At 32.9% G+C, this 26,633-nt stretch overlaps 1 protein-coding gene across 1 annotated transcript in view; it reads left to right on the forward strand.

Annotated features, from left to right (window-relative positions):
• CSTF3 (cleavage stimulation factor subunit 3) overlaps positions 1-26,633 on the forward strand; it is a 73,473-nt gene that overhangs the window by 3,840 nt on the left and 43,000 nt on the right. Inside the window, exons 2-3 of the mRNA XM_082343742.1 lie at positions 10,049-10,150; positions 10,273-10,368. Of these exons, the coding sequence (XP_082199868.1) occupies positions 10,049-10,150; positions 10,273-10,368 (198 nt within the window). The remainder of the gene's footprint in view (positions 1-10,048; positions 10,151-10,272; positions 10,369-26,633) is intronic.

A 26,633-nucleotide genomic window follows, 5' to 3' on the forward strand; every position in this document is an offset into this window, starting at 1 on the left:
TAGAGTTCCTCCACTGGGTTTTGAGTTGAAAGGCTGCCTTAGTTATTCACCATTGCACCTTAAAAACCTAGAAACACTTGTTTTGATAATTAAAGGTGTTCACTAGATAAATGGATAAATTTTTGCATTCAGGCTATATGCTATGTTACAAAATTTTAAAGAATTGTATCTTTTGGGAATACAGGTGCTTATAATTATTGTTAATAATTAATACAAAGTAAAATATTTGGGGGCATAAGAGTGAATGGTTTCTAAAGTTTTGTTATATGTATTTGGCCAAAGAAATGTATTTGGCCAAGTCAATTCCCATGAACCTTTAAGTCCCTAAAATTCTGTTTCTATGCTTTTGTGTTTTAGGAATAAGATTTCAGTTTTCAAACAATTCATAGCCTATCCTAGAATTAGGAAGGCCTAAAGTATAAAAAGAATGATCCTTACTTCGGAAAAATGGCATGACTTCAAGGAGCACAAATTAATTGCCAGTAGTTCTTAACAAAGAGGGGAATTTAGGGCCATAAATAATTGTTTTGCTTTTGGTGAAAAATAAGTTTAGGAAGATATAGAAAATATGAAAAATATGTGTTCTATTATATACTTACTAATGAGGAAAGAAAGACGAAACACTCAATGTTGAAACCTGATTTATTTTGTTGAGTAACCATTAATATTTAGTAGGGGTTAAAGGGAAATAGTGCCAATTTTAAACCCAAGTGGATGTGTGCGGAGGTTAGAAGAGGGAGGGAAAGGCCAAGAATATATGTTATAAAGAATATATGTTATAAAAACAGTGTGTTCTTATCCAATTATTCTTATCTGTTGTTAACAAAATCTTTCTGTAATAGCCTTTCCTACTTTTCCCCCTCCTATTTTAAGATACTTAGTATAATAGTTTGGGGCAGGCAAATTTGATTTGATCTTATTGTTAATATTTCTTGCGGAAACTGACTACATAGGATTCTCTGTTTGGCAGTAATTATTCCTAAGAGAGATTGATCTGTGTTTACAGAAATATTGGTTTTCCAGAGAAGTACAACAGAAGGAGATTGTGTTAGAAGAGATTGCATTCCCTCAGCATTAGGAATACAGAAATTTACATCCTAGATAGACCTTCCAGAATGGCAAAATCTATTCAAATGTTTGTACCTATTCAGTGGATGATTGCAAAAAACAGTTCATAGTTTTAAGCTTTTCTGCCATTGTCTCTAAATCTTTATTCCTCTTTAGACAAGACCCAGTTGTGAATTTGAGTCTTTTTTGTTTTTACTGAACAGTTGGTAATGGTGTGAGAATTGATTTTAAAAGAGATTTTAGTTGAACAAATGTTTAAGCTATTTTTAGATTAATGGATAGGTTATAATCAGCAGTAAATATTGAATAAAACCAGAAGGGTAAAACTGTGTCCTAATTGTTGTTTTCTAATGTTTCACTTAGTTTATCAAGTGAATTAATATTTTGGCTACTCCTGGTCTAAAGCTGCATTTTTCAAATTCTAAAATATTAAGATTTTTATTTATAGTTTGTAGCTGTTTGTTTCCTGGGGGATGAATAAACAAATTTAATAAGCAAATATGATAAGTATAATTATTTGGACCAATAACCATTAGCCTATTTTTTCTTTGTTAAGTTTTTGAATTGTTTGCATGTTTAGTAGATTTTAGTCTTTGGAAGGTTTGAATGGATTATATATAGGATACATTAAGATTCATTCACAAAAAACATCTAGTAGAGTTTTGTTGCATTGGTAAAGGAACATAGGACTAAGCTGGCGTCCAGTATTAATGTCATCTGTCACATACAATGCTTAATTCTCTAGGCATATGAATCGGCTCAGTTATTACTTGCAGATAGTCTTGCAGAGTGCTACCCTAGTCTACTTTTAATTTTGAAAAAAGGCTACCAAGACAGACTTAAGAGTTGAAATGTATGTATTTGCAGTTTTCTTAATGTTTTAATAACAACAACAAAAGGAATGACTTAGGTCTGATTCCACTTTATTTTTGAGGAAACACAACATTTGGAAAAAAATATATTACAGAACAGATGGATTAGGTGGTGTTTCTCAGAATGGAGTCCATGGTCCATTGCATCATATTCACTTAGGTGCTTTATAAAAGTATAGGTGCCTATACCTCAATTTCAGACATACTATCAATGTAACAGATTCTGTAGGTGAGGCTGAGAATCTTCATTGGAAATGAGTATCACATGTGATTTTTATGTAAATGAAAGTTTGCAAATCACTTAGGTTAGGGATTGAAGATACTTGGACCTTCAAAGTTGGTTTTGAATACATTGATAAAATAAATGGAGACAAACATTGCAGATTATTTGAGGATGGTTAGGCCTTTGGTAGTATTTTTACTGATTTTTCTCTTCCTACTATATTTAGTCACTCGTTATCCTTAATAGTGGAAAGTACTCATTACAAAACTAGTTTTGAGACTCTTCTCTGCTTGTTCTGTTGCAAAAATCAGCAAAAATCTTGGTCAAAAAGCTAATATAGGTTTACATCCTTTAACTTACTACATTCCTCCCTGCATACTTTTGATGTTTATCACTTGGTTTAAATTTTCACTGACCTCTAGTTTAACTTAATTTCCATATGACCTCCAGCATAACACCCTCCCCCATTTACCACAAAAATAGCTGTTTGGAGAAAGAGAAGTACATTTTTTTTCCTGTCCAGGTTTTACTTGTGGGAATGGAAAGAAGAAATTAAATTAGATTATAAATTATTTAATCATTAATATAATAGTGTCTGTCACTTCTCCACACCCCACGCCATTAACAACCACCTAATATAAATTAAGCTATCATATAGAAAGAAAGTGGTTTGCAGCTTAACTCGGTTTCCCAGAGGCTACATGACATATCCACAGTTATATGAAAAGGCTATTAAAAATGTTGCTCCCTTTTCCAACTACATAATTGTAGTTTTGTGGTCTTATACTTCATCAAAAACAATATATTGCAATAGGTTGAAAGCAGAAGCAGATGTCTTCTATTCAGCCAGACATTAAAGAGATCAGAAAAATGTAAAACAGTGCCATTTTTTTCACTAATTTTTTTTAATTTTGGAAAATATTTTAAAATAAAATCAGAAGTTTATTTTAAAATGAATTAACACATTAAAATTTTTACAGTTTTAATTTTTAGTATAATAATGTTGATTTAACCCCCACATTTTAAAAAAAATCTCTGGTTCCTCATTTTTAAGAGTGCAAAGCGATTCTTTATAAGAAGTTTGAGAACTGTTGAAATAGTGCAGGGAGCCTGTGAGACAATGTCATAAGTTCTGTTTCTGAGTTAGCTTCACAAAACAAAAGGTTAAATATAGAAAGTAAAAAGACAACCAGCTGAATGGGAGAAAATTTTTGTATATCATATATCCAATAAAGGACTAGTATCTATAATATGTAAAGGACTCTTGCAATGCAATAACAAAAAAGAATTAAAAATGGGCAAGCAATCTGAAAAGACCCTTCTCTAAATATATACAAAAGCCAATAAGAACATGAAAAGTGCTGAACTTCATTAGCCACCAGGGAAATAAAGATCAAAACCACAATGAGTTACCACTTCACCTGCTCGGATGGTTATAATCATCAAAAAGATGGATAATAACAAGTGTTGGTGGAGATGTAGAGAAATTGGAGCCCTCACACTGATGGGACTGTAAAATGGTTCAGTCGCTTTGGAAAACAGTCTGGCAGTTCTTCAAAATGTTACGCAGAGGTTTGCTTTTTGACCTAGGAATTTCACTTCTAGGTATATACCTAAGTAAAAAGAAAACACAAAACGAATTCCACTCAAAAACTGGAAATAATCCAAATGTCCATCAACTGATTAATAAATAAAATGTGGGATATCCATGCAATGGAATACTTAGCAATAGAAAGGAAAGTACTGATATATGATAAAACATGAACCTTGCAAACATGCAAAGTGAAAGTCAGAAACAAAACACATTGTATGATATCATTTACATGAAATACCTGCACATCTATAGAAACAAAGTAGATTGGTGGTTGCCTAGGGCTAGGGGGATTGGGAAATGGGATTGCCTGTTAATGGGTACTGGTTTTTATTTAGGGTGATAAAAATGTTTTAAAATTTATTATGATGGTGAATATACTAAATTTAAGCCATTGAATTTTACACTTTAAATGGGTGATTCTATGGAATGTGATTATGTCTAAATAAAGCCATAATTAAAAATAAAAAAGGTCAAACATGAATAATGTATCTTATCTCCATACTTTAAGCCAGTTGTACATGGGTTATTCTTCACATAGAAAAGTTGATATTTTAGCAGTACACTACGACTAGAAAAACAGTTCATAGAACAGATACTGGAGGTAGTTCCTCAGCAACATTTTCGCCTTACACCAAAAAAAAGTCCGTCATCTACTTCACAATTTTTTCTGATTTTTGTACCCATTTGAAATAGTATATGTTGGTGTGTATGTGTATACTCCTTACAGTTGTGTTATTTTTCTGGTTTTTAAAATTGTGCAAATCAAAGAAGTTCCCACTGTCCTACTAGTATCATTAAACGTGCATGCCTTGGGAACGGAACTAGTCCAGCTTTTGTTCCGCTCATTTGATTTGGGACCCATCCTACTCCCCATTATCATCCCCCTGAAGAATGATAATAGGATTACAGATATTCCAAAGACAAAAGCTGGATTTTGATAGAGTTTCTTTATAGTAATGTTTCTGGGACATGTAAGCATGAGACGGCTCTTCTTTTGCTATAACTAAGGAGAGTTCTGACCTCATTCCATTACAAATGGGCACTGGAAACTTGGCACAAGTTTTCTTAAAGTGACCTATTTCTCTGATCTGGCAACAGATTCAGGAAATAATATTACAAGTCCATTCCTTATGGAGGCTCAGTCTCCTTGTGGATACTAGAAAACTGTTCAGTTTTCATTTGCTTTACAGCAGTGTGGTAACCAGGCCACAAAACAAAAATGTTATGCTCTTGGTTACCCAGTTGGTTCATAGCTGTGATGATGAATGACTTTTTTTTTTTTTTAATTTACTTATTTTTATTATTTATTTATTTATTTTGGCTGTGTTGGGTCTTTGTTTCTGTGTGAGGGCTCTCTCTAGTTGCGGCAAGCGGGGGCCACTCTTCATCGCCGTGCGCGGACCTCTCACTATCGTGGCTCCTCCCGTTGCGGGGCACAGGCTCCAGACGCGCAGGCTCAGCAGTTGTGGCTCACGGGCCCAGTTGCTACACGGCATGTGGGATCTTCCCAGACCAGGGCTCGAACCCGTGTCCCCTGCATTAGCAGGCAGACTCTCAACCACTGCGCCACCAGGGAAGCCCGATGAACGACTTTTTATTGTGAGAATTAAATGTGGCCTTTAACTACCAGAGGATACTCTTGGCCATTTTGGTTACCTTCTATTGTTAATTAATTCAGTTGATTGAGAATTATCTAAATGGATTGTTTTATGAACATTTAACTACATCCTTGTCCAGAGGAAAACATTTAGGGTTATAAGAGGTTCTGCGAAGAGCTGAGCCATAGTTCTGCCGGATTCTAACTGGACTTTGGGCAAATTCGTGTAAAATTTAGTTATATTTTTTATTATGAAATGGAGTTATCAGTTACTTAACGAGGAGTGATAGTTAATGACTAACATAGTAGATGCTCAATAGATGTTTTTTTTTATATCTGATCCAACATCCTTTCCATGGGGTTCTTAGGTCCCTGGTAACCTCTTCCCCCAGGTGTCTGTGGGCAGAATTTTCGGGGTTCCCTGAACTTGAATGGGCAAAATAAAACTTTTCACTAATCTCTAACTGAAATTGAGCCTTTCCTTCTATTACGAATGTAGGCAAGAAACCACACTAGTAGTGTTAGCAACAGCTGTGTGACTGGGACAGACATATTCAAAGTACTGTTGGCACTCATCACTAGACTCGCAACTAGATTTTGTTATTTCATGTGTTAAGTATTTATTACAATATAAACTTTGTTTAAAAATATTTTGATAATTATATTTCAGTATAATTGGTTTCCTTTGAAATCCTGCATAGTTTATTTTGTGTATTTAAGAACATTATCCCTAGAAAGGCCCATAGGCTTCGTTAGATTGCAGGAAGTTTCAGCAGCACACACAAAAAAAGTTTGGAATCCCTAGAGAGCCATAATTTTCAACTGAGGCTGCACATGAGAACCTCCTGGGGAGTTATTTTAAAAATAGTGATGGTCCAGGCTCCTTCTTAGAGATTCTGTTTTAATTGATCTAGAGCGAGGCTTGAGCATCTTTTTATATTCCCTTTACCCCAGGTGATTCTGGTGTGCTGCCAGGGTTGAGAATCACTAAGTGAATGGCTTGTTTTATTTTGTAAGGAGACATTTATACTTGCTGCAATTATGCTGGTCAGATATTAGATGCTATCTTCTGAGTTTCTCTGTTCTTTTGCAGATTATGGCATACATAATCTAATTTTGGTAGGTTAATTTTCAGCAAGTGGATTTGAGTGATTTGGCCTCCCATCAGACTGCTTTGAAACACTAATTGTTAGCATTGATTAATTTAGCTGGTTTTTAATTCCTGATTTAAAGTTCCTGTATCAGATTTACTTATTTTACCGTTAACGTTTTATAGTTGATATCTTACGAATCCTAGTTTATTTTAAAGTATTTTTAAAGTTTGTCAAGAAGTAAACCGTTTGAAAGAAATCTTTATTTTGTTGTATCCCAAGTGCCCATTCAGCAATGTCTGGCACACACTGGGCACTGAACAAATATTTCTCAGGTGAACTGTAAAAATTCAAACAGCAGAAGAGTATACAGTGTGTGAAGTACACTTGTATGTGGTGTGTGTGTCTCCCCATCCACTCCTATTTTTTTAACCGGCTGTTACGGAGATTGTTCCATGTTGCTGTTTATAGAGCTGCATTGCTTTGTTCCTTTTAGTGACTACAGATTCCATAATTTATTTAACCAGTTCTTTTACACATGATTATTTAAATTATTCCTAGTCTTACACAGCAACAAACAACCACATAGCTGATTACTCTCCTGTGTACATCTTTGTGTACGTGTAGAGTAGGGTAAGTTGTCAGAACTGGAATTCAGGGTCAGATATTCATGTTAAATTTTGGTCAATATTACTGCTTGTTCCTGCCAACAATTCGAGAATGTCTGTTTCTATTGATATAGATCCTTGCCAGTGCAATGTTAATTATAAAACACCTTTGTGGGTGCTTAAAACTTAGCCTTCCAATGCAGGGGGTGCAGGTTCGATCCCTGGTCAGGGTGCTTAAGGTCCCATGTGCCTCTCGGCCAAAAAACCAAAACATAAAACAGAAGCAATATTGTAACAAATTCAATAAAGACTTTAAAAATGGTCCACATATGAAGTGAGTAGTATTGACATATATACACTAACAAATGTAAAATAGATAGCTAGTGGGAAGCAGCTGCATCGCACGGGAAGATCAGCTCAGCACTTTGTGACCACCTAGAGGGATGGGATAGGGAGGGTGGGAGGGAGACGCAAGAGGGAGGGGACATGGGGATATGTGTATACATATAGCTGATTATACAGCAGAAACTAACACAACATTGTAAAGCAATTATACTCCAGTAAAGATGTTAAAAAGAAAATGATCCACATCAAAAAAAATCTTCAAAAAAAACCAAAAACACCCTTGATCTTTATCTTGTGGCTTACATTTGTATTGCTTTCGAGTGTTTAAAGTTCATTGTTCTTTTTCTATGAACTGTTCGAATACTTTGCCCATTTTCTTTTTGAGTTTCTGATTTTTAGTGACTGGACTTTTTTTTTTTTTTTTTTTTTTAATTTATTTATTTATGGCTGTGTTGGGTCTTCGTTTCTGTGCGAGGGCTTTCTCTAGTTGCAGCAAGCAGGGGCCACTCTTCATCGCGGTGCGCGGGCCTCTCACTATCGCGGCCTCTCCTGTTGCGGAGCACAGGCTCCAGACGCGCAGGCTCAATAAGTGACTGGACTTTATATTAATAAATTTAATACTTTGCCATGTGTGTTGGGGATATTTTTTAAGTTCGTCTTTTCACTGTCATTGTGATACTTTTCCCATGCACAAATGTAAATAAACTTTATGAATTAAGTTTACTCTTTTCAGAGGCTTTCAAAGAGCCTTCCTGGGCAAAGATACATTTCATTATATTTTCCAATGGTTCTTTCTTGTGTTTTTGTTTTTAATGTTTAAATTTTTGATCTATCTGAAATTAATTTGGTAGAAAGGGTAAAATAGGAATTCAACTTTATTTTGATACAGTTATTCTAGCACCATGCATTGAATAACCCAACATTCTGATTTGAAATGCCACCTTTATTATTTGCTGTTTTTCCATATATCCTCTTTTTGAACCATCCTGATCTGGTGATTTATCACCATTGCAGTACTCTTTATTTGTCATTTTATGTTCTAATATGTGGGTGGGACCAGTGGTCCTCCTTTATTAAACTTCCAGTTTTAGTTTCTAAACTAAAGTAGTTTCAGCAAGCTACTTACAAAGCTCTTGTGTATTAGTTGAATATCCTAATTTTGATACAAAATTATATTAGTCTTTTAAAACATGGTTTTCTTTCTAAATGTATACTTATCAGTGGTGGAAACTGATTTATTCCAAAGAAAAGTATACTTCTTCCAGGTAATTTTTTTCCCCTAGACACAAGACTTGAAAATTTTTTTCCCAACTGCTATTTTGACAGAATTGCTTAGTGAAATATTAATTGCCACTAAGGGGGGAAAAAAAGGAAAAAGAAAGGTATTAGGGGCAATGCTTCCCTCTCTATCCCCTCTTGAATGTTACTGATATTTATTGCCCTACTATGGATTTCAAGAAGTCCTACAAAAAAGGTAAAACCAAACAGTACAAATTAACATTTATCTGAATTTTTTGAGTATCACTTTCTTTTTGTGGCACACAGTATTCTGAACAACAATTTGAGAAGTAATACTTGTATTTATGCCTCAGGTCCTAGCTACTCTTTTAGGTATTAATTTTTTAAGATTATATTTCTATAAGAAAAATAAAACTACCTTATTAAAGAGTTTAGAAAATATTAAAAGAAGGGGGGGGAAAGTCACCTGTACTTCTACCACCTGTCACCCAGACATGACTACTAAATATTTTAGTACAATCTTTTCAATCTGTTTTATTATGGATTTCTTTTATAGTTTTCATTATGCTGTATATACACTTTGTAAATCATGCTTTTAAAACTTTCACATCAAAAATAAAATTTCCGTGTCATTTCATGCTTTTTCTTTGTGGCTCAGGATGAATTCTGTATAGCAGTGTTTCTCAATGTTGGTCCAGGGACCCTGTGGGTTCCCAAGACTTTCAGAGGACCTGTGAATTCATACTGTTTCATAATAGATTTAAGACATTATTTGCCTTTTTCACTGTTAATCTCATGAGTCTACAGTGGAATTTTTACATGAGTTGATATTGCAGAAGGTTGAGTGCAGAAGCAGATAAGAAAATCCAGCTGCATTTTGAAGTCTGACATTATATAGATTTGCAGATATATGTAACATAATCTCACTGAATTTTTAAATAGTTATTTTTCATTAAAATGTTATTTATGTTAACATGTAAATAATTTTATTGTTATTTGTATACGAATAAATATCTAACATTTTTCTCAGTTTTAATTTCTAATATGGTAAATGCTGAAATTACCCACATGAACAAAAGCTCTTTGGTGTACTCAAGGGTATAAAAGGGGTCCCAAGACTACAAAGTTTGAGAACTGCTGCTCTATATTATTTCATGTAAAAGATGGGTTTATTTAAGTTTTAAAAATGTTTTTTAAAAGTATGTGTTCACTTGATTTTGTTATTATGCAAGAGATTTATGATAAGATAGTATATATAGATTATAGGAAACACAGGCCTCTTTTATAAGAGGACATTTTTATGCTTTGTACTGTGATACTGCATCTGGGGGCTGATATGTTGTGCTTGAATTAAATTAGGCCTGAGATTTTTAAAACAGTAACTTCAGTTCATTGTTTTTTTTCTCCCTAGGCAGCTGAGTATGTCCCAGAGAAAGTGAAGAAAGCCGAAAAGAAATTAGAAGAGAATCCCTATGACCTTGACGCTTGGAGCATTCTCATTCGAGAGGCACAGGTTTAGTGATATAGGATTACATTTCCTTCTCTATGGGTCCAATCACACTACTTGGTTCTGCAGTAAATAATACATTTATAATCCTAACATTGTAAATGCTGTTTATTGGTTTTCAATTTTAGAATCAACCTATAGACAAAGCACGGAAGACTTATGAACGCCTTGTTGCCCAGTTCCCCAGTTCTGGCAGATTCTGGAAACTGTACATTGAAGCAGAGGTTAATGTTTTATTTTATTTTTTCTTACATAGCTTTTGATGGGAATTGCAACATACACTATAGTGATAGAAAACAAATTAGGAACATAGATAGCACAACTAGGACAAGGAGGATTTAAAATGTCTCTTGCCTTTATTTTGTAAAATAGGTATGAAGGAGTAATTAAAATGAATTTTTGAAATTTGGGTCTTTACAAGCTGATGATTGTTGCATTTTGGAGTTGCAACAACATTAAAACAGTTTCAATGGTATTGGAGTGCTTTAGCCTTTTATTTACTTGTCATGTGTCAATTTATTGCCTCCTGTGTCATTTATTTAGAACTCATTTTTCTTTTTATTCCTATTTACAAACTAATATGAACGGTATTATAAGAAAATACAGAAATGTTAACTTAGTTTCATAGGATATTTTGAGTGTCTCTGGTTAAATGAAACCTTTAGGTGGAAAATTATTTTCGATTTTAATTTTGTGAAAATGCATGGTTTGTCAATAAATGTAAGCACTTCAATAATTTAAAGAAACGTTTTTCTATAGGATAAAGTTTACATTATACAGGAATACGCTAATATGAACTCAAACCTATGTAATCATAATTTACCCAATGATACTTCGTTTTTGTTTTTTTTCTTTCTAACTCTCTTGAAATTTGAAGTCAGGCATGTTTATTTTAAAGAGTAAAGGCCCCATTCTTGGTTATGATTAGAAGGGAAATGTTCATTTTTGAAGACCGGAATTAGCAATCCAGATGATAATAAAGTGTAAATGTATCGGTAACAGTTGGCACCAAGTAGTCATTTTTCAGGTGATATATTAATGAGATGTAAGGGGTAAGATGGGAATAGTTGATATACACATTAAGCTGAAAGTGATATCCATTTCTTTTTATGACTTAAGAAGTATTCTTATTTGAGTATTAATTTTGTAATATAAATTCTCAACATAATCAAGTACACTGCAGCCTCGTCATAACATATTCCACACTAGCTGAAATTTGATAACATGTGGGTCTGTTTTGGACCTATCAAAGGGCTTTAGTCATCAGCAGTACTGACTTCAACACAACACAGTGTGACCTGTGATGTGTCCCTCAGAAATGGACCCAACCAACAGCAGATTTAAATTGAGGCTACAGTGTACTCACTGTATTTGTGCTGTAGTTTATATTGTATTACTTTGGGAGGCGGGGAATTACTGGACAATAGCAGGAACATTGTGTGTGTGTTAAATTTTTTCTGTGTGGTTGTGTATGTGGTATGTGTGTTTGTGTGTTTGTATGTGTGAGAGAGATTGTACCTTATGTGGAGTCTGGTTGTGGTTTTGGACCAAGACCATATCCTTAAGGTTTTATCACTTATCTTTTGGGACCATTTCCTTCCTTTAGTATATCTAATCATCAGAGTAGACTGGCGTGGAATTCACCAGGTGAGTGAATAGGCCTGTCTGAAGTGTGCTGAAGCCAGGATCACCTTTACTTGGTCTTCATTCCAGTTTGACTTTACATATAAGCTTATATGCAAACTCATCAGAAATTAACATAATTGGTACATGATAGTTTTTGTATAATGAAGTAATACGTTCTGAGTTTTAGAAGTTTCTTTCAGTTTCTCAAATATTCAGGTATTATTCATGCATTTTATTATAGCATAAGTGAAACTGAAATTGGCTGTTATATACCCCATTCTGTAAGTATAAGCACAGTGAGTCTGTTTCTCCCATTTCCTAGCTAAAAATACAAACTGCATTCTAAAAAAAAATTCTGAGACCAGATGTTATTCCAGAGGGCTGAAAGTTGTCTAAATAACAGGCTCATTTCATGTAATATTTCAGAACTGTTAACAGTTGCCTGATTGATTTAGTTGGTAATGTTTGCAGTTTCACACGCATACACACACAAATATGAATGTATGTATAAAACACCTTTTGAGAAAAAAATGGTAAAGAATATATATGTGTATTTTATAAAATTTATATTTCTGGTTTAGGAATTAAAATGTTACATTGAATGCAAATTTTAAAAATGCATATCCTGAGCTATGTTTTCCTCTTTCTTAATTTGCTCTTTATTTTCACATTTGTACTTTGTTTAGCCTGTGAGGGGCTAAAGTTTTCTTTGGCCATATCACCCAATGTGGCCTTTAATATTTCTGGAGAAGACACATATTTATAATACATTAAAATCTGAAGTAATAATAAGAATGTCTTTAAAGATAATACTAACAGTGTTTACATTAACATCCTGTATGCACTCTCAAGAAAATAAAGTTTTGTTAATACATTTGTTGTAACTCAGTACTTCATGGTGGGAAAATTGTTTATGTTCAGTTAAACCAGTGTGTGTGAGTCCAAATACATTTAGTTCTTTTCTAATAGAAAATACATACATCTTTAAAAATGAGATAATTTGCTTCCCCAGAGAAATTTCTTGTAAATCCTACTTAAGAACAAAGTGGCAAAGGAGCGGGGTATGTTTTAGGGGTTTGGGGAGTAGGGGGGTTACTTTTAAACTTGGAACATCAATTGCAAATGGGAGCATATTATAAATAATTTTTAGTAAAGAAGTTAATGACAGTCATATTTTTAATATTTGCCAGTATATCACCTTTTCTCATATCAGTGAGCATTTAGCAATACTAGTTGCTAAAAAGCTACTTGTGTAAAATTTGAACTTGAAAATGTCATCCTTAATTCATTACCCACTTTTATTTTTGTTGCTTATTGGAGGTAAAATTCCTTTAGGACCAACATCTATATATTTATAATACATACATAATTTCAAAATTAAGCCAAATTACTTTAATGTTGTATATATTATATAGGAGATCACATTTCGCCTCAACTGCTTGAAATTCTTTGCTTTCTTCTTGAATTCCAAAATGCTACTAGCCATATCATAACAGCAAACAATTGTATGGCTCTTCTTAAAGTGATGGCAGTTATAAGTATAGAGTCTAAATTGTTATGATATGAAAATAGTTTTGCTGCTGCTTGGTTTTAGTAAAGGAAACATTTTAGTACATCTCTAGTTCATATACAGATGTCTTAAATCTGCAGTGCAGTATATTTTAGAGTTTAAGAAATGGGAGTTTTTAAACACTAGAGTTAAGTGAAATACCCATTTAGAGCCTAAGTGCTCTTTAAAGAACCCCTTTTTAGAGTGGTCAGAAGGGTCACTAAATATTAGCAAATTTATAGTTTTGCTACATTTTTTAAGTCGCTTTTCCCCTTTTGGTTTCTGTAGCTCTTCATGTAGCTAGGTAATCAATGTGACAGCATGTAAGCTACAAATAACTTAGTGTTAGAAGTAAGTTGTTTTGAATTGGGCCACATTCATAAGAAATTTTCTTATGAAAGGGTGATTTTTTTTGTTAGCTGAAGGAGAAATGAAGAAGGTAATGCTGCTGGTAATAGCAACAATGTATCTTGCTGTCTGTGAAAGCTGTAATTCTTTAATAAAAGTATGTAGAGAATTGATTGCCTTTTATTAAAAAATTTTTAATGTGAATCCTTTTCTTATAAATAATGAGTTGTGACATACATATTTCAGTTTTTCAAAATAACCTTTCTACTTGGGAAAAATGACTTTTAAAAATACCTTTCTTCTTGGAAAATCGAAGTGAACTCAGGATGGAACATGGGTGACCTAAATTGAAATAAACTTCTCCACTGTCAATACTGTTTTAATTCCTCTAAGTAGCAGTTTAAACTACTGTATTATAATGTTTTGTATATATTGAGCAATGTGATTTTTAAATGCAGAAAAAAAATTTTAATTATCATATAGATTTCTTTTCTATACTTCAGCTTGCAATCTTTTTTTAAAAAAAAATCTGTACTCTTTTCTTATAGATCTGCTCTTTTCCTGTTTGTAATAAATGTTGGTCCATGTCTGTGTGATTATTCAGATTGTTCTCTAAAATGCAATATGCTTTTTAATCTATAGTTTCTTAAATGCATGTATAAATGTAGTGTAGGGGTATAAAAGAAAACAAATTTTGCAAACACTGAACTGAGTGATCAAATATCTGAAAGTGATATGAATAATTACATACTATTTTTAAAACAAAGGAACTATTTACATTTACTGTTTTAAGTAGTAAACTTCTATTTTAGGTCTTACTGAAATATCTAATCCCATTCATCTTCCCTTCCATTATTGTAGCATAGGTGTTTAGGTTTTGTCACTTCCACTAACATGATCTATACATTTTTTCCCTTGGAGCCTTTTCTTTTCACCCCAGGCTTTGCAAAATAAAACTATTTGCAAAAAGACGTAGTTAATTCAGATAACAAAATTTCTCTTAAAAAAAAAATCTTGTTTTTTTATTCTTTATGTCTTCTAGGTAATTTGTTATTTTATGTGAAGTGTAGCCAGCCGTTTATTTTCAGGCAAAATCTTGTACTAATCAACCTGATCATTTTTATATTTCTTTATAGAACAAATTTATAATCATTGAGTCACTCATAAGAATATTGGGAAAAAAGGTTCATTTTTTCCCCCTCTTCAAAGACTCTTAAAATTTTTAGCCAGGCTTTTTTATATTCTGTTTTTGTGTATCTAATAAGAGTTATGGTATATTCTGAAAATCTGGAAAAGCCATCTCTAACCAGATTTTTTTTTTAAGTATATACATTCCAAAATTTGTTGAGAAACATAAAGGGCTATTGGATCATGCAGTTTGAGGTTTCCCTGTGGGTAGTAGTTTAGCCTAAATTTCTTGGGCATTTATGGAATAACATAGTAATATACAATACCAAGTACTTAGTGTTTTAAATTACCGGGGGTTGTAGTCAGTAAGGTCTTGGGGGATTAATCTGCTATACAACCCCCTCGCCATCCCAAGATACTCATTAAAGGTAGGCTCCAACATGTGGCATCCATGAATAAACACAAACTCCCCTAAGCCTTTTATAATACTGTGGAGTTAGAAACCTCCATATTTGGAAACAGAACTAACCCTAACATGAAAAGCCTTTTTTAGGGTGCTCTGCGGTTTTGGTTCTAACTTTGAGCATAAGGGAACCTGGTGGCAGTTAATTGACTTTCTCTTAAAAGACAAAAAGACCTCATAAAGGCTCAAGCGTTTTCTGATGGGTTTAGTGTGTGCTTTCAACTTGCAAACAGCTGTTCCTTTTAAATGAATGAGTCTGGCGCAAGGCATTTCCAAGAAATGAAGATGTCTGAAATAATACTAGTGATGTCTATGAAAAGCTGCACTTCTAAATGGGGACAAGAATGCATTTATTTGCTTGTAAATAACTTCCTTTTTAAACTTTAACTTTTATTACTAAACATTTTTACTCTTAGCAACTTTGGAGCAGAAAACAAATAGTCGGTTAGTATAATGGCATAATAAATTCTGTATAAAATTTTCCCCCACGTATTCAGAATCTGCAGCAAATTCAACAAAATGGTGAATATTTGCTTTGAATACAACCTGTTGAGAAACTAAACGGCTTTTCTAATGATCAGGAAAGCATAACCTGGGGTAAGTTTTACCATTTTGTATGCTAGGAAACCTCCAAAGAAAAATTTTCTGTTTGGAAATGTTAAGTGATAGTTCTGAAAACAGAGGCTGATGTCAAGGACAGTATTGAAATGTTGTTTTGGGATAATTACTTTGAAATGTAAAAAGGTCCAAAGATAAAGTCCCAAAGCTATTCTTAATCTTCCTAATACTTTTTTATTCATGTTACAGACCATGTTCAGTTACAACCTTTTTTTTTAAATACAAAGTTTTAGCTCTAGCATATGCGGATAACATTATTATAAGTCTTTGTCTAAAGATTACTGTATATGGGAAAGTCTTTTTTTTTTCTCTTTCAGTTTATTGAGATACAATTGACATGCAGCATAAGTTTAAGATGTACAACATAATGATTTGATATATGTATGTATTGCGAAATGATTACCACAGTGTTTAGTTAACATCCATCACCTCACATAATAACAAGGGAAATGGTCTTATATGATGACAGATTCTGTAACTTTTTCATATTCAATTTGAAGAAAAACAGAGTGCTGACTATTTCATGATGATGGTTTTCTTGAAATTTTTTTAATTCAACAGACTATGGCTATGTATGTATTACATATTTAAAGCCAAAATGAATATTAGGTTTAAATCAAATTTAGAGCTGAAAGATGACTTAGCTTAGCCCCCTGTTTTTTACATGTGTAAAATAAGAGATTGTTATCCCTTAGAGCCAAAGTTTGCAAATAACGTAACTTCAGTGTCACCTGGGAAGCTTTTAAAATATTCAGGCTTTGTAATTATTATTCCTGCATTGCTGACTCAATCTCCAAACAATGGACATGTAGGATCTGTTATTTTTAGGTGTTTCTGGTAGCCAGTTTTGGTCATTGAGGCTTTCTTTAGAGGGCAATAATTGAATCTTATTGCCATGAGTATACTTCATACCTGGCAGAATACTCCCTGTACTTGTCTGGAGTATAAAGTGATTGTTCTTTTGACTATACCATGTTGTGATTTATCAATCAGTATATAATCAATCAAGAAGTAATCTTTAGAGGTATCTACTATTTGCTTGGTAGTGTTTTTGACAGTGTGGTTGTGTTATTAAACTTGGTCAGTTTTTTTTTTTTTTTGAACTTAATTTTATACCTGGGTTTGAAGCCTGATTTTCTAACTCCATAAACTTTTTATTTTAAACACAATATAATCACCTAAGTGCCAAATTCTAAGAATCAACTTGTAAGGAAGTCTCATGTGTTAAGAGAGGGCCACTTAAGCTATGGCTTAAAAGGATTACTGCAGGGACTTCCCTGCCGGGGTCAAGTGGTTAAAGCTCCCCGCTTCCACTGCAGGGGGCACGGGTTTGATCCCTGGAGGTTCGATCCCTGGTCTGGGAACTAGGATCCCACATGCTGTGCAGCATGGCCCCCCAAAAAAAGATTACTGCAGCTTTTTTTGATAGCTGACTCTTACCCTTACTCCTGAGAATTTTTAAACATATGAATACCACATCTTCATATTTTCAGATTGTTAGCTAACATCCATTCATTTAATTAGTACTTGAGTCTTTGTAATATAAAAGACTCTAATTCTTTTGGGGGGTGAAAATGGATTGTTGTCACAGAGAACCATTCATTATTTCTAACTATTCCTGTAGTTCAGTTTCGATTCATTTCTAAATTTTTCATTACACAGATGAGTGCGTTTAACTCATGTCCCTTTATTTTAAAATAAATTTTTCCTTAGTGGCTTCTGATAGTTTTTAAATGAAATGTGATTTTTTAATGGTATTTTTAGTATTTGTAGTTAATGTCTATTCTCAAGAGAGTTGGCTCTTTCCAGCTGTAACTGAGAATTTTGCCACCAATGATACTTACAAAAGTACTCAAGTAATATCCAAATTTCATAAAACTTAAATGTCAAAAATGACATTACCTTAACAGAACAGCTGGTGAAAGTGTAGATTGTCATAGAAGAGCTTAAAAATATTTGGGGAGGATTGCCAACAAAATAACTTGGTTTCCTGTATTATCTATACGTTTATTTTAATTCTTTCATCCACCATTTCCTTTGATTACCAGTTTTAACTATTGTGTAATAAGTGATTTTTTTAAGGTTTTGTGGTTCTATTAATTAGAATGTTAGTAGGTGAGAAAATGCTTAAAACATATTATTTAGATTATCATTCTTTTAGATTAAAGATTCAAATTATATGTTCATCACTTAACCTGATTGACCAGTTTTTAACATCTGACATAAACTTTATCAGTTCTGTTTTTCGTGAGCCATAGGGGATTGGGTTGCATACATCATGACATCAGTGTATTTGCTAATAACAAAGATATTCTCATACGTAAACAAACTTATGAAACCCAGGAAATTTTACATTAATAGAATTTTAATCTGCAGTCCATTTTCTTCTTTAATTTTTGATCTAATAATGCCCTTTAGAGCAGTTTTCTTTTAAATCAGAATCTGATCCAAGATCATTGTATATAGTTGTCATTCCTCTCCAGTCTCCTTGGATGTTGAACAGTTCCTCAGTCTTAAATTTGATATTTCCTTATTAGATTCAGGTTATATACAGTATAGCTGAAAAGCTACAAATGGTTGTGTGTCCTCTTCAGAGGCACGTGACGTTCATTTACCACTTATTGATGATGTCAGTGTTGACCATTTTCTCCACTGTGTAGTTACTGATTTTACTTTTGTAACTAATAAAATAGTGGGGAGATATTTTGAGTCTCTGTAAAACTCCTGTGTCTCAACAACTGCCCACTCAATTTTGAATCTATTACGATTTTTGCCTGAATCAGTGATGTTTTTCTGACATTATCTAGGGTGTTTCAGTGTATTTATTGTTGAATATAAATACGTACTTAAAGTTCAGGCTTATTTGTATTTGAAAACTGTTGTAAAGTACTAGCTTCTCCTTGCCCTCATTTTGTTTTCGTTTGAACAGCTTACTAATAGTTAGAAAAGAGGATGATTTACAAGATTTGTGCATTTTATGATTGTAGCAAGTTTTCCAAATATAAAATCATATATTCTGTCAGTAATGCTTTTAAATTCTCTCACAAATCATAAGGGGAAGATTAAAAAATTTGCTCCCCCACTCATATAGAAACTTAACTGGTTGTATATTTTCATAACAATCATTGTAGGCTATGGGAAATAAATATATTGATTTACTTAGTTGACCAAATGGCGAATTATTTCAAGTAAGAATTAATACGTGTTTTAAAAGTCATGAGATCTTTGATTTTAAAACAGGTTAAAAAGTGAGTCAAAAAGATCATCTGGATAAATATTTGTGTTTGAAAATGCTATATTTTTCAAGTACTTATTTAAATTCTCCGTTGTTTGAGGTACAAATTAGAAAGTTAACACTTTAAAGGAAATAATTTCTCTATTAGCAATTAAAGGGTGCTTACAGCATGGAAGTGGTATTTTCCCCAAAGTAAGCTGTTCAGTTATGAATTTGAATTTCCCAGAGTTCACAGAATAGTTAATGAGATTTACACTTAAAGAACAGACATTCCAAGTTGAAAGAACTTATTTATATATGTGTCTGTGATTTAATGTTTTATAGTTAGTTGGGGTAGTTATTTGCCGTGTGTCTCAATGGCACGGTCAGAATTCTCCCCATTATTACTAAGACAGTGGCCTGATAATTTTTGCTAGTGTGGAAAGGATGTTTAAGTAATTGTTAATTTATTTAAAGAAATGCAAGGAATTTGTAAATTTTACTCTACAAAGGATAGTGTGGAGGAATAGCAATGACACAGAATTTGGAATCTGGTGACCTAGGATTTACTGCTTTTAGCTTTTCCATTGAATCAATGTGACCTTAGGGAAGCCATTAATTTTTCTCTTTTCCCTTCCCAATTTTTTATTATGAAAATTATGAAACAAAAGTCAAAAGAATAATATAAGTATTATAGTAAATACCTATACACCTTCTTCCTTGATTCAATGTTATGTTTTGCCATACATGTTTATCTTTCTCTATACAAAGAATATTGTCCTACATAACCACAGTACCATTATCCCACTGAAAAGGAACAGTGTTCTAATATAATTTCATACTCGGCTCATGTTTATATTTTTCCAACGGTCTCATATTCTTTCTAAAATGCCCTATTTCTATGATGGATGAAATCACTTGTATTTTATCTTCTTATAATGGTCCTTCTGCTGTGCCTTTTACTAAATTTAGCAAGATTTCATATTATTTCACACTCTTGTTCCTTCCCCTTCCCAGTAGGAAAACTAATGTGAATTCAAGTGTTGTTTCCAATAATTTGTAAATTATGGTATAAATGTAAACATTCCAGTAGCAATTATAGACAAGAGCTGTCTTTATAACTATCCTGATATTAGAGAGTGGGGTGGGAACTTTTTATATTTTTATTATAAAAATAAGGCAACTTATTTTATTCTAAATTTAAATATATTTGCAGTGAGTTAAAAGTTTTGAGGATCTTACCCAAAATATGCATAGGATTGCACTTGTTCTTAGAAATAAGCAGGTGTTTTTCAATTGTATCACATTTTAAGTGTAGATCTACAAAACTACTAAATTTCATGGAAAAAATAATTCTATGTGCACGTTATTTGAGGAAAAGAAGAGTGTGTGAGGATGATATTTTTGGAGGTGAAATATTTTCTAGAATAGATGTTTAGAAATAAAGAGTGCATTTAAAAAATCCATTGTTGATTTTCAATTGTTATTGATAGTGATTTTTTTCTTTATTCTGATTACTTGCCTAAACAGTAATAGCTAAAAATAATTAGGCCTTTAATATATTCTGGGCACTGTGTTTAGTACTTTACATGGGATATCTGACTAATCACAGTTTACCTTTTGAAGTAGGTAAGTATTATCCCATTTTTTTCAAATGTTCAGCTTTTCTGAGATCTAGAGTTCTTAAATAGCTTTCCTAAGATAATACTGAAGTTTAAGCTACTGGGAAGTAAATAGGAAAGCTGGAGGCTTTATACTCAGATAATCTAATTCCTAGGTCTGGACTCCTACTCATTAACCACTGTACTAACAACCTAAAGGACCTAAAACACAGTTGTAGAATAGCTAAGTAGTAGGTTCATAACTGACTCCTTTTTTCTTTGCTCAAGTGTTTCTTGCATTCTTATTCAGCTATTAGCATTTGGGGGTACATTTGAAAAAATATGTATAACTACTCAAAACCACATAAAATTGCTACGAATATTTTGGAAGATGGCATAGTACAATAACTAACACATAACTGCATCTTAGAGTTTGTATAAAATCTTAGTTCTAAAATTCTACTTTGCAAAATTCTGTTTTTACCCTTCACGGTTTTTAAACTTTTCTGCACTATGTACTTGGTTCAGATTTCAAGTAGTAGAAAGGAATTCCGAACACAAAAGCGGGAAATCTTAGCAATTCTGACCCTTTAAGAAATTTCTAAGACTGTATTTTTTATAGCTCTAAATATTTATTTACATTCAGCATTAATGTGAGAACAAGAAATTTTACCTTTCGTTTCTGATTTAGCAATTAGGAGTTTTATTAGGATGGAATTTTTTCAAATCAAGGCCAAAATTTAGAATTTAGGTAAAGTATGTTACCTTTCAATCTGCTTACTGAACGGTTATCTCTATACTTTTCTTTCCATAGAAGTCTTGCAAAATAAGTTTTCTGATAGGTCAGTCTGTACTTTATTGTGATTTTTTTTTTTTTGGAGGGGAGATCTTTAAAATGTTTGAAGTTATGAAGCAAAACTTCATGAAAAAATAAAAATGAAAGATTAAAGGCAGGGAGCACAATATCTAGCTTCCTTTTTAAGAAAAAGTGAAAGAGGGTGTTAATTCCTATAGTTAATGGGAAAATCACATTTATTGAAGATCAGCATTTCCAGTTATTTGAACCTTGTGGTTTATCAGACTTAGAAATTCAAGACATACTTTTTGCATACCTCCCCAGACTATGTCACTGAAAACTGAAATATCTTCATGCATCTTCCTGATACAGTTCAGTTGATTCTAAATATACCATTATAATGTTATGTCAAAATTTAAATTACTTACCTTATAAGAGAATTTAGCAGTTCTAAGTTTCCCACAATTGAAGAACTAGAAATTTCATGTATTCTGTAATGCTTATTCTTTTTGGATAGGATGATACTTTTTGGATAGGAAGAAAAGTGTAAGTTGTACTTTAACTTTTAGGAGATTCTGTGCAGATTAAAATATGCAGAATTCTGTTAGCAAGTCCTTTTGGCAAGTAATTTTACATGTGGAGTCCTTAAAAGTATCCAAAACAGTAGGTAGAATGAAGACAGATGCCTATTGATATATTTGCCTGGATTATATTCAGATAAAATTGCCTGAAGTGTTAACTCTTTTTCTGTATCACAATTGACTTGAATTTATGGATTCTGAAAAAAGTCATCTGGTATATTTTCAGGCCCTACACCATCTATATATTTTCATAAATTTTTATATGGCTTCGGGTAAAAACATACATGAAAACGCCTTCTTTCAGGTTCTTTCATTTTATATATCGGGAAGATGGAATTAACTTTAAAGTATCTACTGAGTAAATGCATGCTAGACACTTAGATGCTATGGACACATTAGTGAACAAATTTACAGTTTGGTGTAGGGGACAATTATAATACTGGGTGGTAGGTGCTCTGATTGAGAAAACATGGGGTAGTGTATGTGAGGGTGGGTCAAGGAAATCCTCTAGAAGAACAAGACTTTTTTTAAACATATCTTTACTGGAGCATAATTGCTTTACAATGTTGTGTTAGTTTCTGCTGTACAACAAAGTGAATCAGCTGTACGTATACATATATCTCCATATCCCCTCCCTCTTGCATCTCCCTCCCACCTCCCTATCCCACCACTCTAGGTTGTCACAAAGCACGGAGCCTGTGCTATGCGGCTGCTTCCCACTAGCCATCCATTTTGCATTTAGTAGTGTATATATGTCCATGCCACTCTGTCACTTCGTCCCAGCTTACCCTTCCCCCTCCGCGTGTCATCAAGTCCATTCTCTATGTCTGCATCTTTATTCCTGCCCTGCCACTAGGTTCTTCAGTACCATTTTTTTAGATTCCATATATTTGCATTAGCATACAGTATTTGGTTTTCTCTTTCTGACTTCACTCTGTATGACAGACTCTAGGTCCATCCACCTCATTACAAATAACAATTTCGTTCCTTTTTATGAGGAACAAGACTTTCTAAATGGAAGTATGAAATTACACACAGAATCCCTGGCAGAGAAGCACTAGTGCCGAGGTCTCAATGATTAAGGGAGAAAAAACATGCTCTGTTTGAGAAGTTGAAACAGCTTGATAGTTTTTAAGCTAAGTTTTGCTTCTAGCCCTTCGCAGTATTGCAAACAGATGACTTGTGACTATTTCATGAAAATTTTCTTAATTACAAGAACACTAGCTCAATAGTTAATCTAGAATTGCAGCTAAGCTGTTAGGAAAATAGAGCTGGAGAAAAAGTATGAACATCTGAAATTTCATAATGGCTAGAATTATGTGAATGTAATTTTGCTCTAGGAAAACCGTAAGTTGTGATATTTATAATTGTGGGCCTCTCTTTAAACTCAGATGCCTACAGAAATTTAGAAGTTAAGTGAGGGGAGGTTTCCTTTATAATTTTCAAAGAAAATTGCATGTTGGTTAGAAATTCTCTTGGTTTCACTAATTTTTACTTTGTATTTGAGTCGTAAGAAAGTAATAGAGTTAAGAAGCTATGAAACCTTTTATTCTCTATAGTAGCCTTCATATAGTTTGAGGAAAATGACATTAATTGACCAGAGTATTCATTTTGGAGGAGGAACAAAGCCTTTTCAAAGGGAGAAAATTAGTTATGTTTTATTGGTAGGTTAGACTTGAGTAGTTACTTTGAAAAAGTTGGTTCCTAGAAAAATTTTTGCCATGAATAAAATCTGTTTTTACTAAATGCCAGTCCCAGGATACCACATTGTCAGTATGTCTAGTTTATCCAGTAACATAGTTCCCAGATTGACTTCTGCACACACACAAAAAAGATTGCTCATCTGTTACATGAATTTTATTAATGAAGAAATGTATAGGACACTATCCTTTTATTTGGTTAAATACATAAGTTAATATGCAAGTGTGTACTAAAGGGGACAGTTACACCAAAGGGACAAAACTTTTAAAATACCACTTACACTTGTATTGATTATAGTATTGAGGATTGAAACTTGGTTTTGGATAAAACCTGAAACTCATGTTCTGATGTCTTGTGAATATTTTGGGAATACTTAAAGACTGACTAAAATTTAGTGAAAGCACAAGAACTGGGTTTCAAACTTCTCTTTTTGACGAAAAAGTTTGTAAATTTCATTCGCTAAATTTTCAAATTTCCGTGAAGTCCAAAAATCTGTTAGGGAGGGTAGATTGCCTATCTATGGCAGTATGTTAAATTAATATGAGGAGGGAAGTATTAATAAGAATTGTATTGGTGTAATAATGATAATATTGTATATTTTAGAAAGACATTGGTATTATATGAAACAATGTTTTTATAGCAGTAAGTAGTTGAGAATTATAATGGAATTTTGATCGCTGAATTAGCGAGTTCTGGCTCTTGATTGGAATCTTCAAAAACTAACCAGGGTCCTATTTCAAGTAGAAATTGAATATAGGTTTTTTTTAATGATACATTTTTAATGAATTGATATCTGTAAAGTAACATTTTTATATGTTTAAGAATCAGTTATTTCTTAGTCATAAATTCAGATAGGTTAAATAATTATTAGAAAATAAATGTACGGAGTGAATACTAGGATACCCACTTAAGTATAAAATTTTGTGCTTGATAGAGCTGCATGATAGATAATTCACATAGTAAAGTCTCTTCTTCAGTCACTCTGGCCTCCTTAAATATTCTAGGCACATTCCCACCTCAAGGCTTTTCTTTACATTAGCTATTTTATCTGCTCTAAAGATACTTATCCAGATAGCTGCTTGGCAAAATCCCTTGCTTTCTTCAAATTTTTGTAAAAGTGTTACCTTCTCAGTGAGATCTGCTCTTGCCCATATTTTAAATTGCCACCCCCATTCCCAACACCTCAAAACTCATCCTTTCCTCTGTTTTTTTCACCTATAGTGCTTATCTTCTAGTATACTGAACAGTTTACTTATTATAGTTTGTATTTTATACATTGATATATTTCAGGAATCTAGAACAATGCTTGGCACATAGTGGCACTCTAAATATTTGTTGGGTGAAAAATGCACAATGGGAAATAAAACTGAATTTATCATTATTTTGCAACTTGAATTTTAATTTCTAAGAATTAGAGTGTGACATAATTTATAACAATGTATTATTTTTCATCAAATTATACGTGGCCAATACCTTTACTGTTAACATAGGTTTTAAAAATGTCTACAGTTTTTCTAAAAATACAAAGAAACTATCCTTTTGAATTATCTAATACCCTCAGCCATTTAAGTATTTTAGAATGAGCATCATTGACATTTAGAATTATTCTATCTTGATGTATGACCTAAAAGAAAGGTTTTTAAAGAATTATCCAATTTTAAAGAATTACAAAAGGGCATTACTAATTTACCTAGCATTTTGAAGTACCTTAAAAAAAAAATTGCTTGTTTGTAATTCTGAAATGCTTTCAGATAAAACTTTAAAACCTGATATAGAAAATAAATGCCTGACTGGTTACAAGAAAGATTTAGGTGTATATATTGAAGTAAAACTTCTGAGACATTTGTATGTGTATGTATGAGATAAAAACAGGAGTTTTCACAACGTGATTTATCAAAGTTCACAGGTTGTTTGTCAAATTAGTAAAGCATAAACATTTTAATTCTTACCCACCCATTTTCACTTGGACCAATGTATATGTGCACAATGCCAACATCCAGTTGATGAGTGGAAATTCTTTAAGACATTTAGATATTTAAAAATATAGAAAGTTCCTGTTTTAACTTAATCCATAAACTTTATATAGATTTATTTTAAAAAGAACAAATATAAAAGGTGAATTACTCCAGTTCTGGTCCTTAGAAACAGTACTTCTGTGTTAAATGTTATTTATCATTTTACTTTTTGTAACTTTCACCCAAACTTCACTTACTTTGGCTTGGCAAATATTAAGGGTAAACTCAAATTGCTGGTTTATAAAGTATTTCAGAGAACTGAATTACACTTACTTGGGAATTCTCCAGTACATTAGAGGAAATACATTTGGTTTATTGAATTCTGTAATTTTCTTAACCTTTGAAATTTAGTGTTTCAAAGAACATTGGATTTTTAAGTTTTTAGTTGCTTTTCAAGATAGTTTGCATACAGAATTTTTTCCTAATTCTTTTGAAGCCAGATGTTAATAAAATATATTGAAGAAGATTTGGGTGATATGGTGAGCTTGGTTACTCAGATAAATGGTCTCACTGAAAACAAAGGCTGCCGGGCAGAATTTTAAAACGTCTTGAAGAACTGACAGCATAGTGGAGAATTACCAAGCCAAAACCTAACTGGAAAACAAACACACACACAAACAAAAATAGGAATGCTGGGAGATAAGCTGAGTTCCTAAACTGTTTTTACCCTGAGAGCCTGTGTCAAACTGGGAGAACTTGAGCTTCAATTTCAAATGCTTATAGGAGTTCAGGTAGCAAAAGTCAAAGCCCAAGGCTTGCTCAGCAGGACACCCTCTTCCTCTAAAGCTGTGTGTAGGTAATACTCAGGATGACAGTGAACCAGAAATAAATCTGTGCTGCCTTATTAAC

The sequence above is a fragment of the Balaenoptera borealis genome (assembly GCF_965194805.1).
Source record: "Balaenoptera borealis genome assembly, chromosome: 11".
NCBI lineage: Eukaryota > Metazoa > Chordata > Mammalia > Artiodactyla > Balaenopteridae > Balaenoptera > Balaenoptera borealis.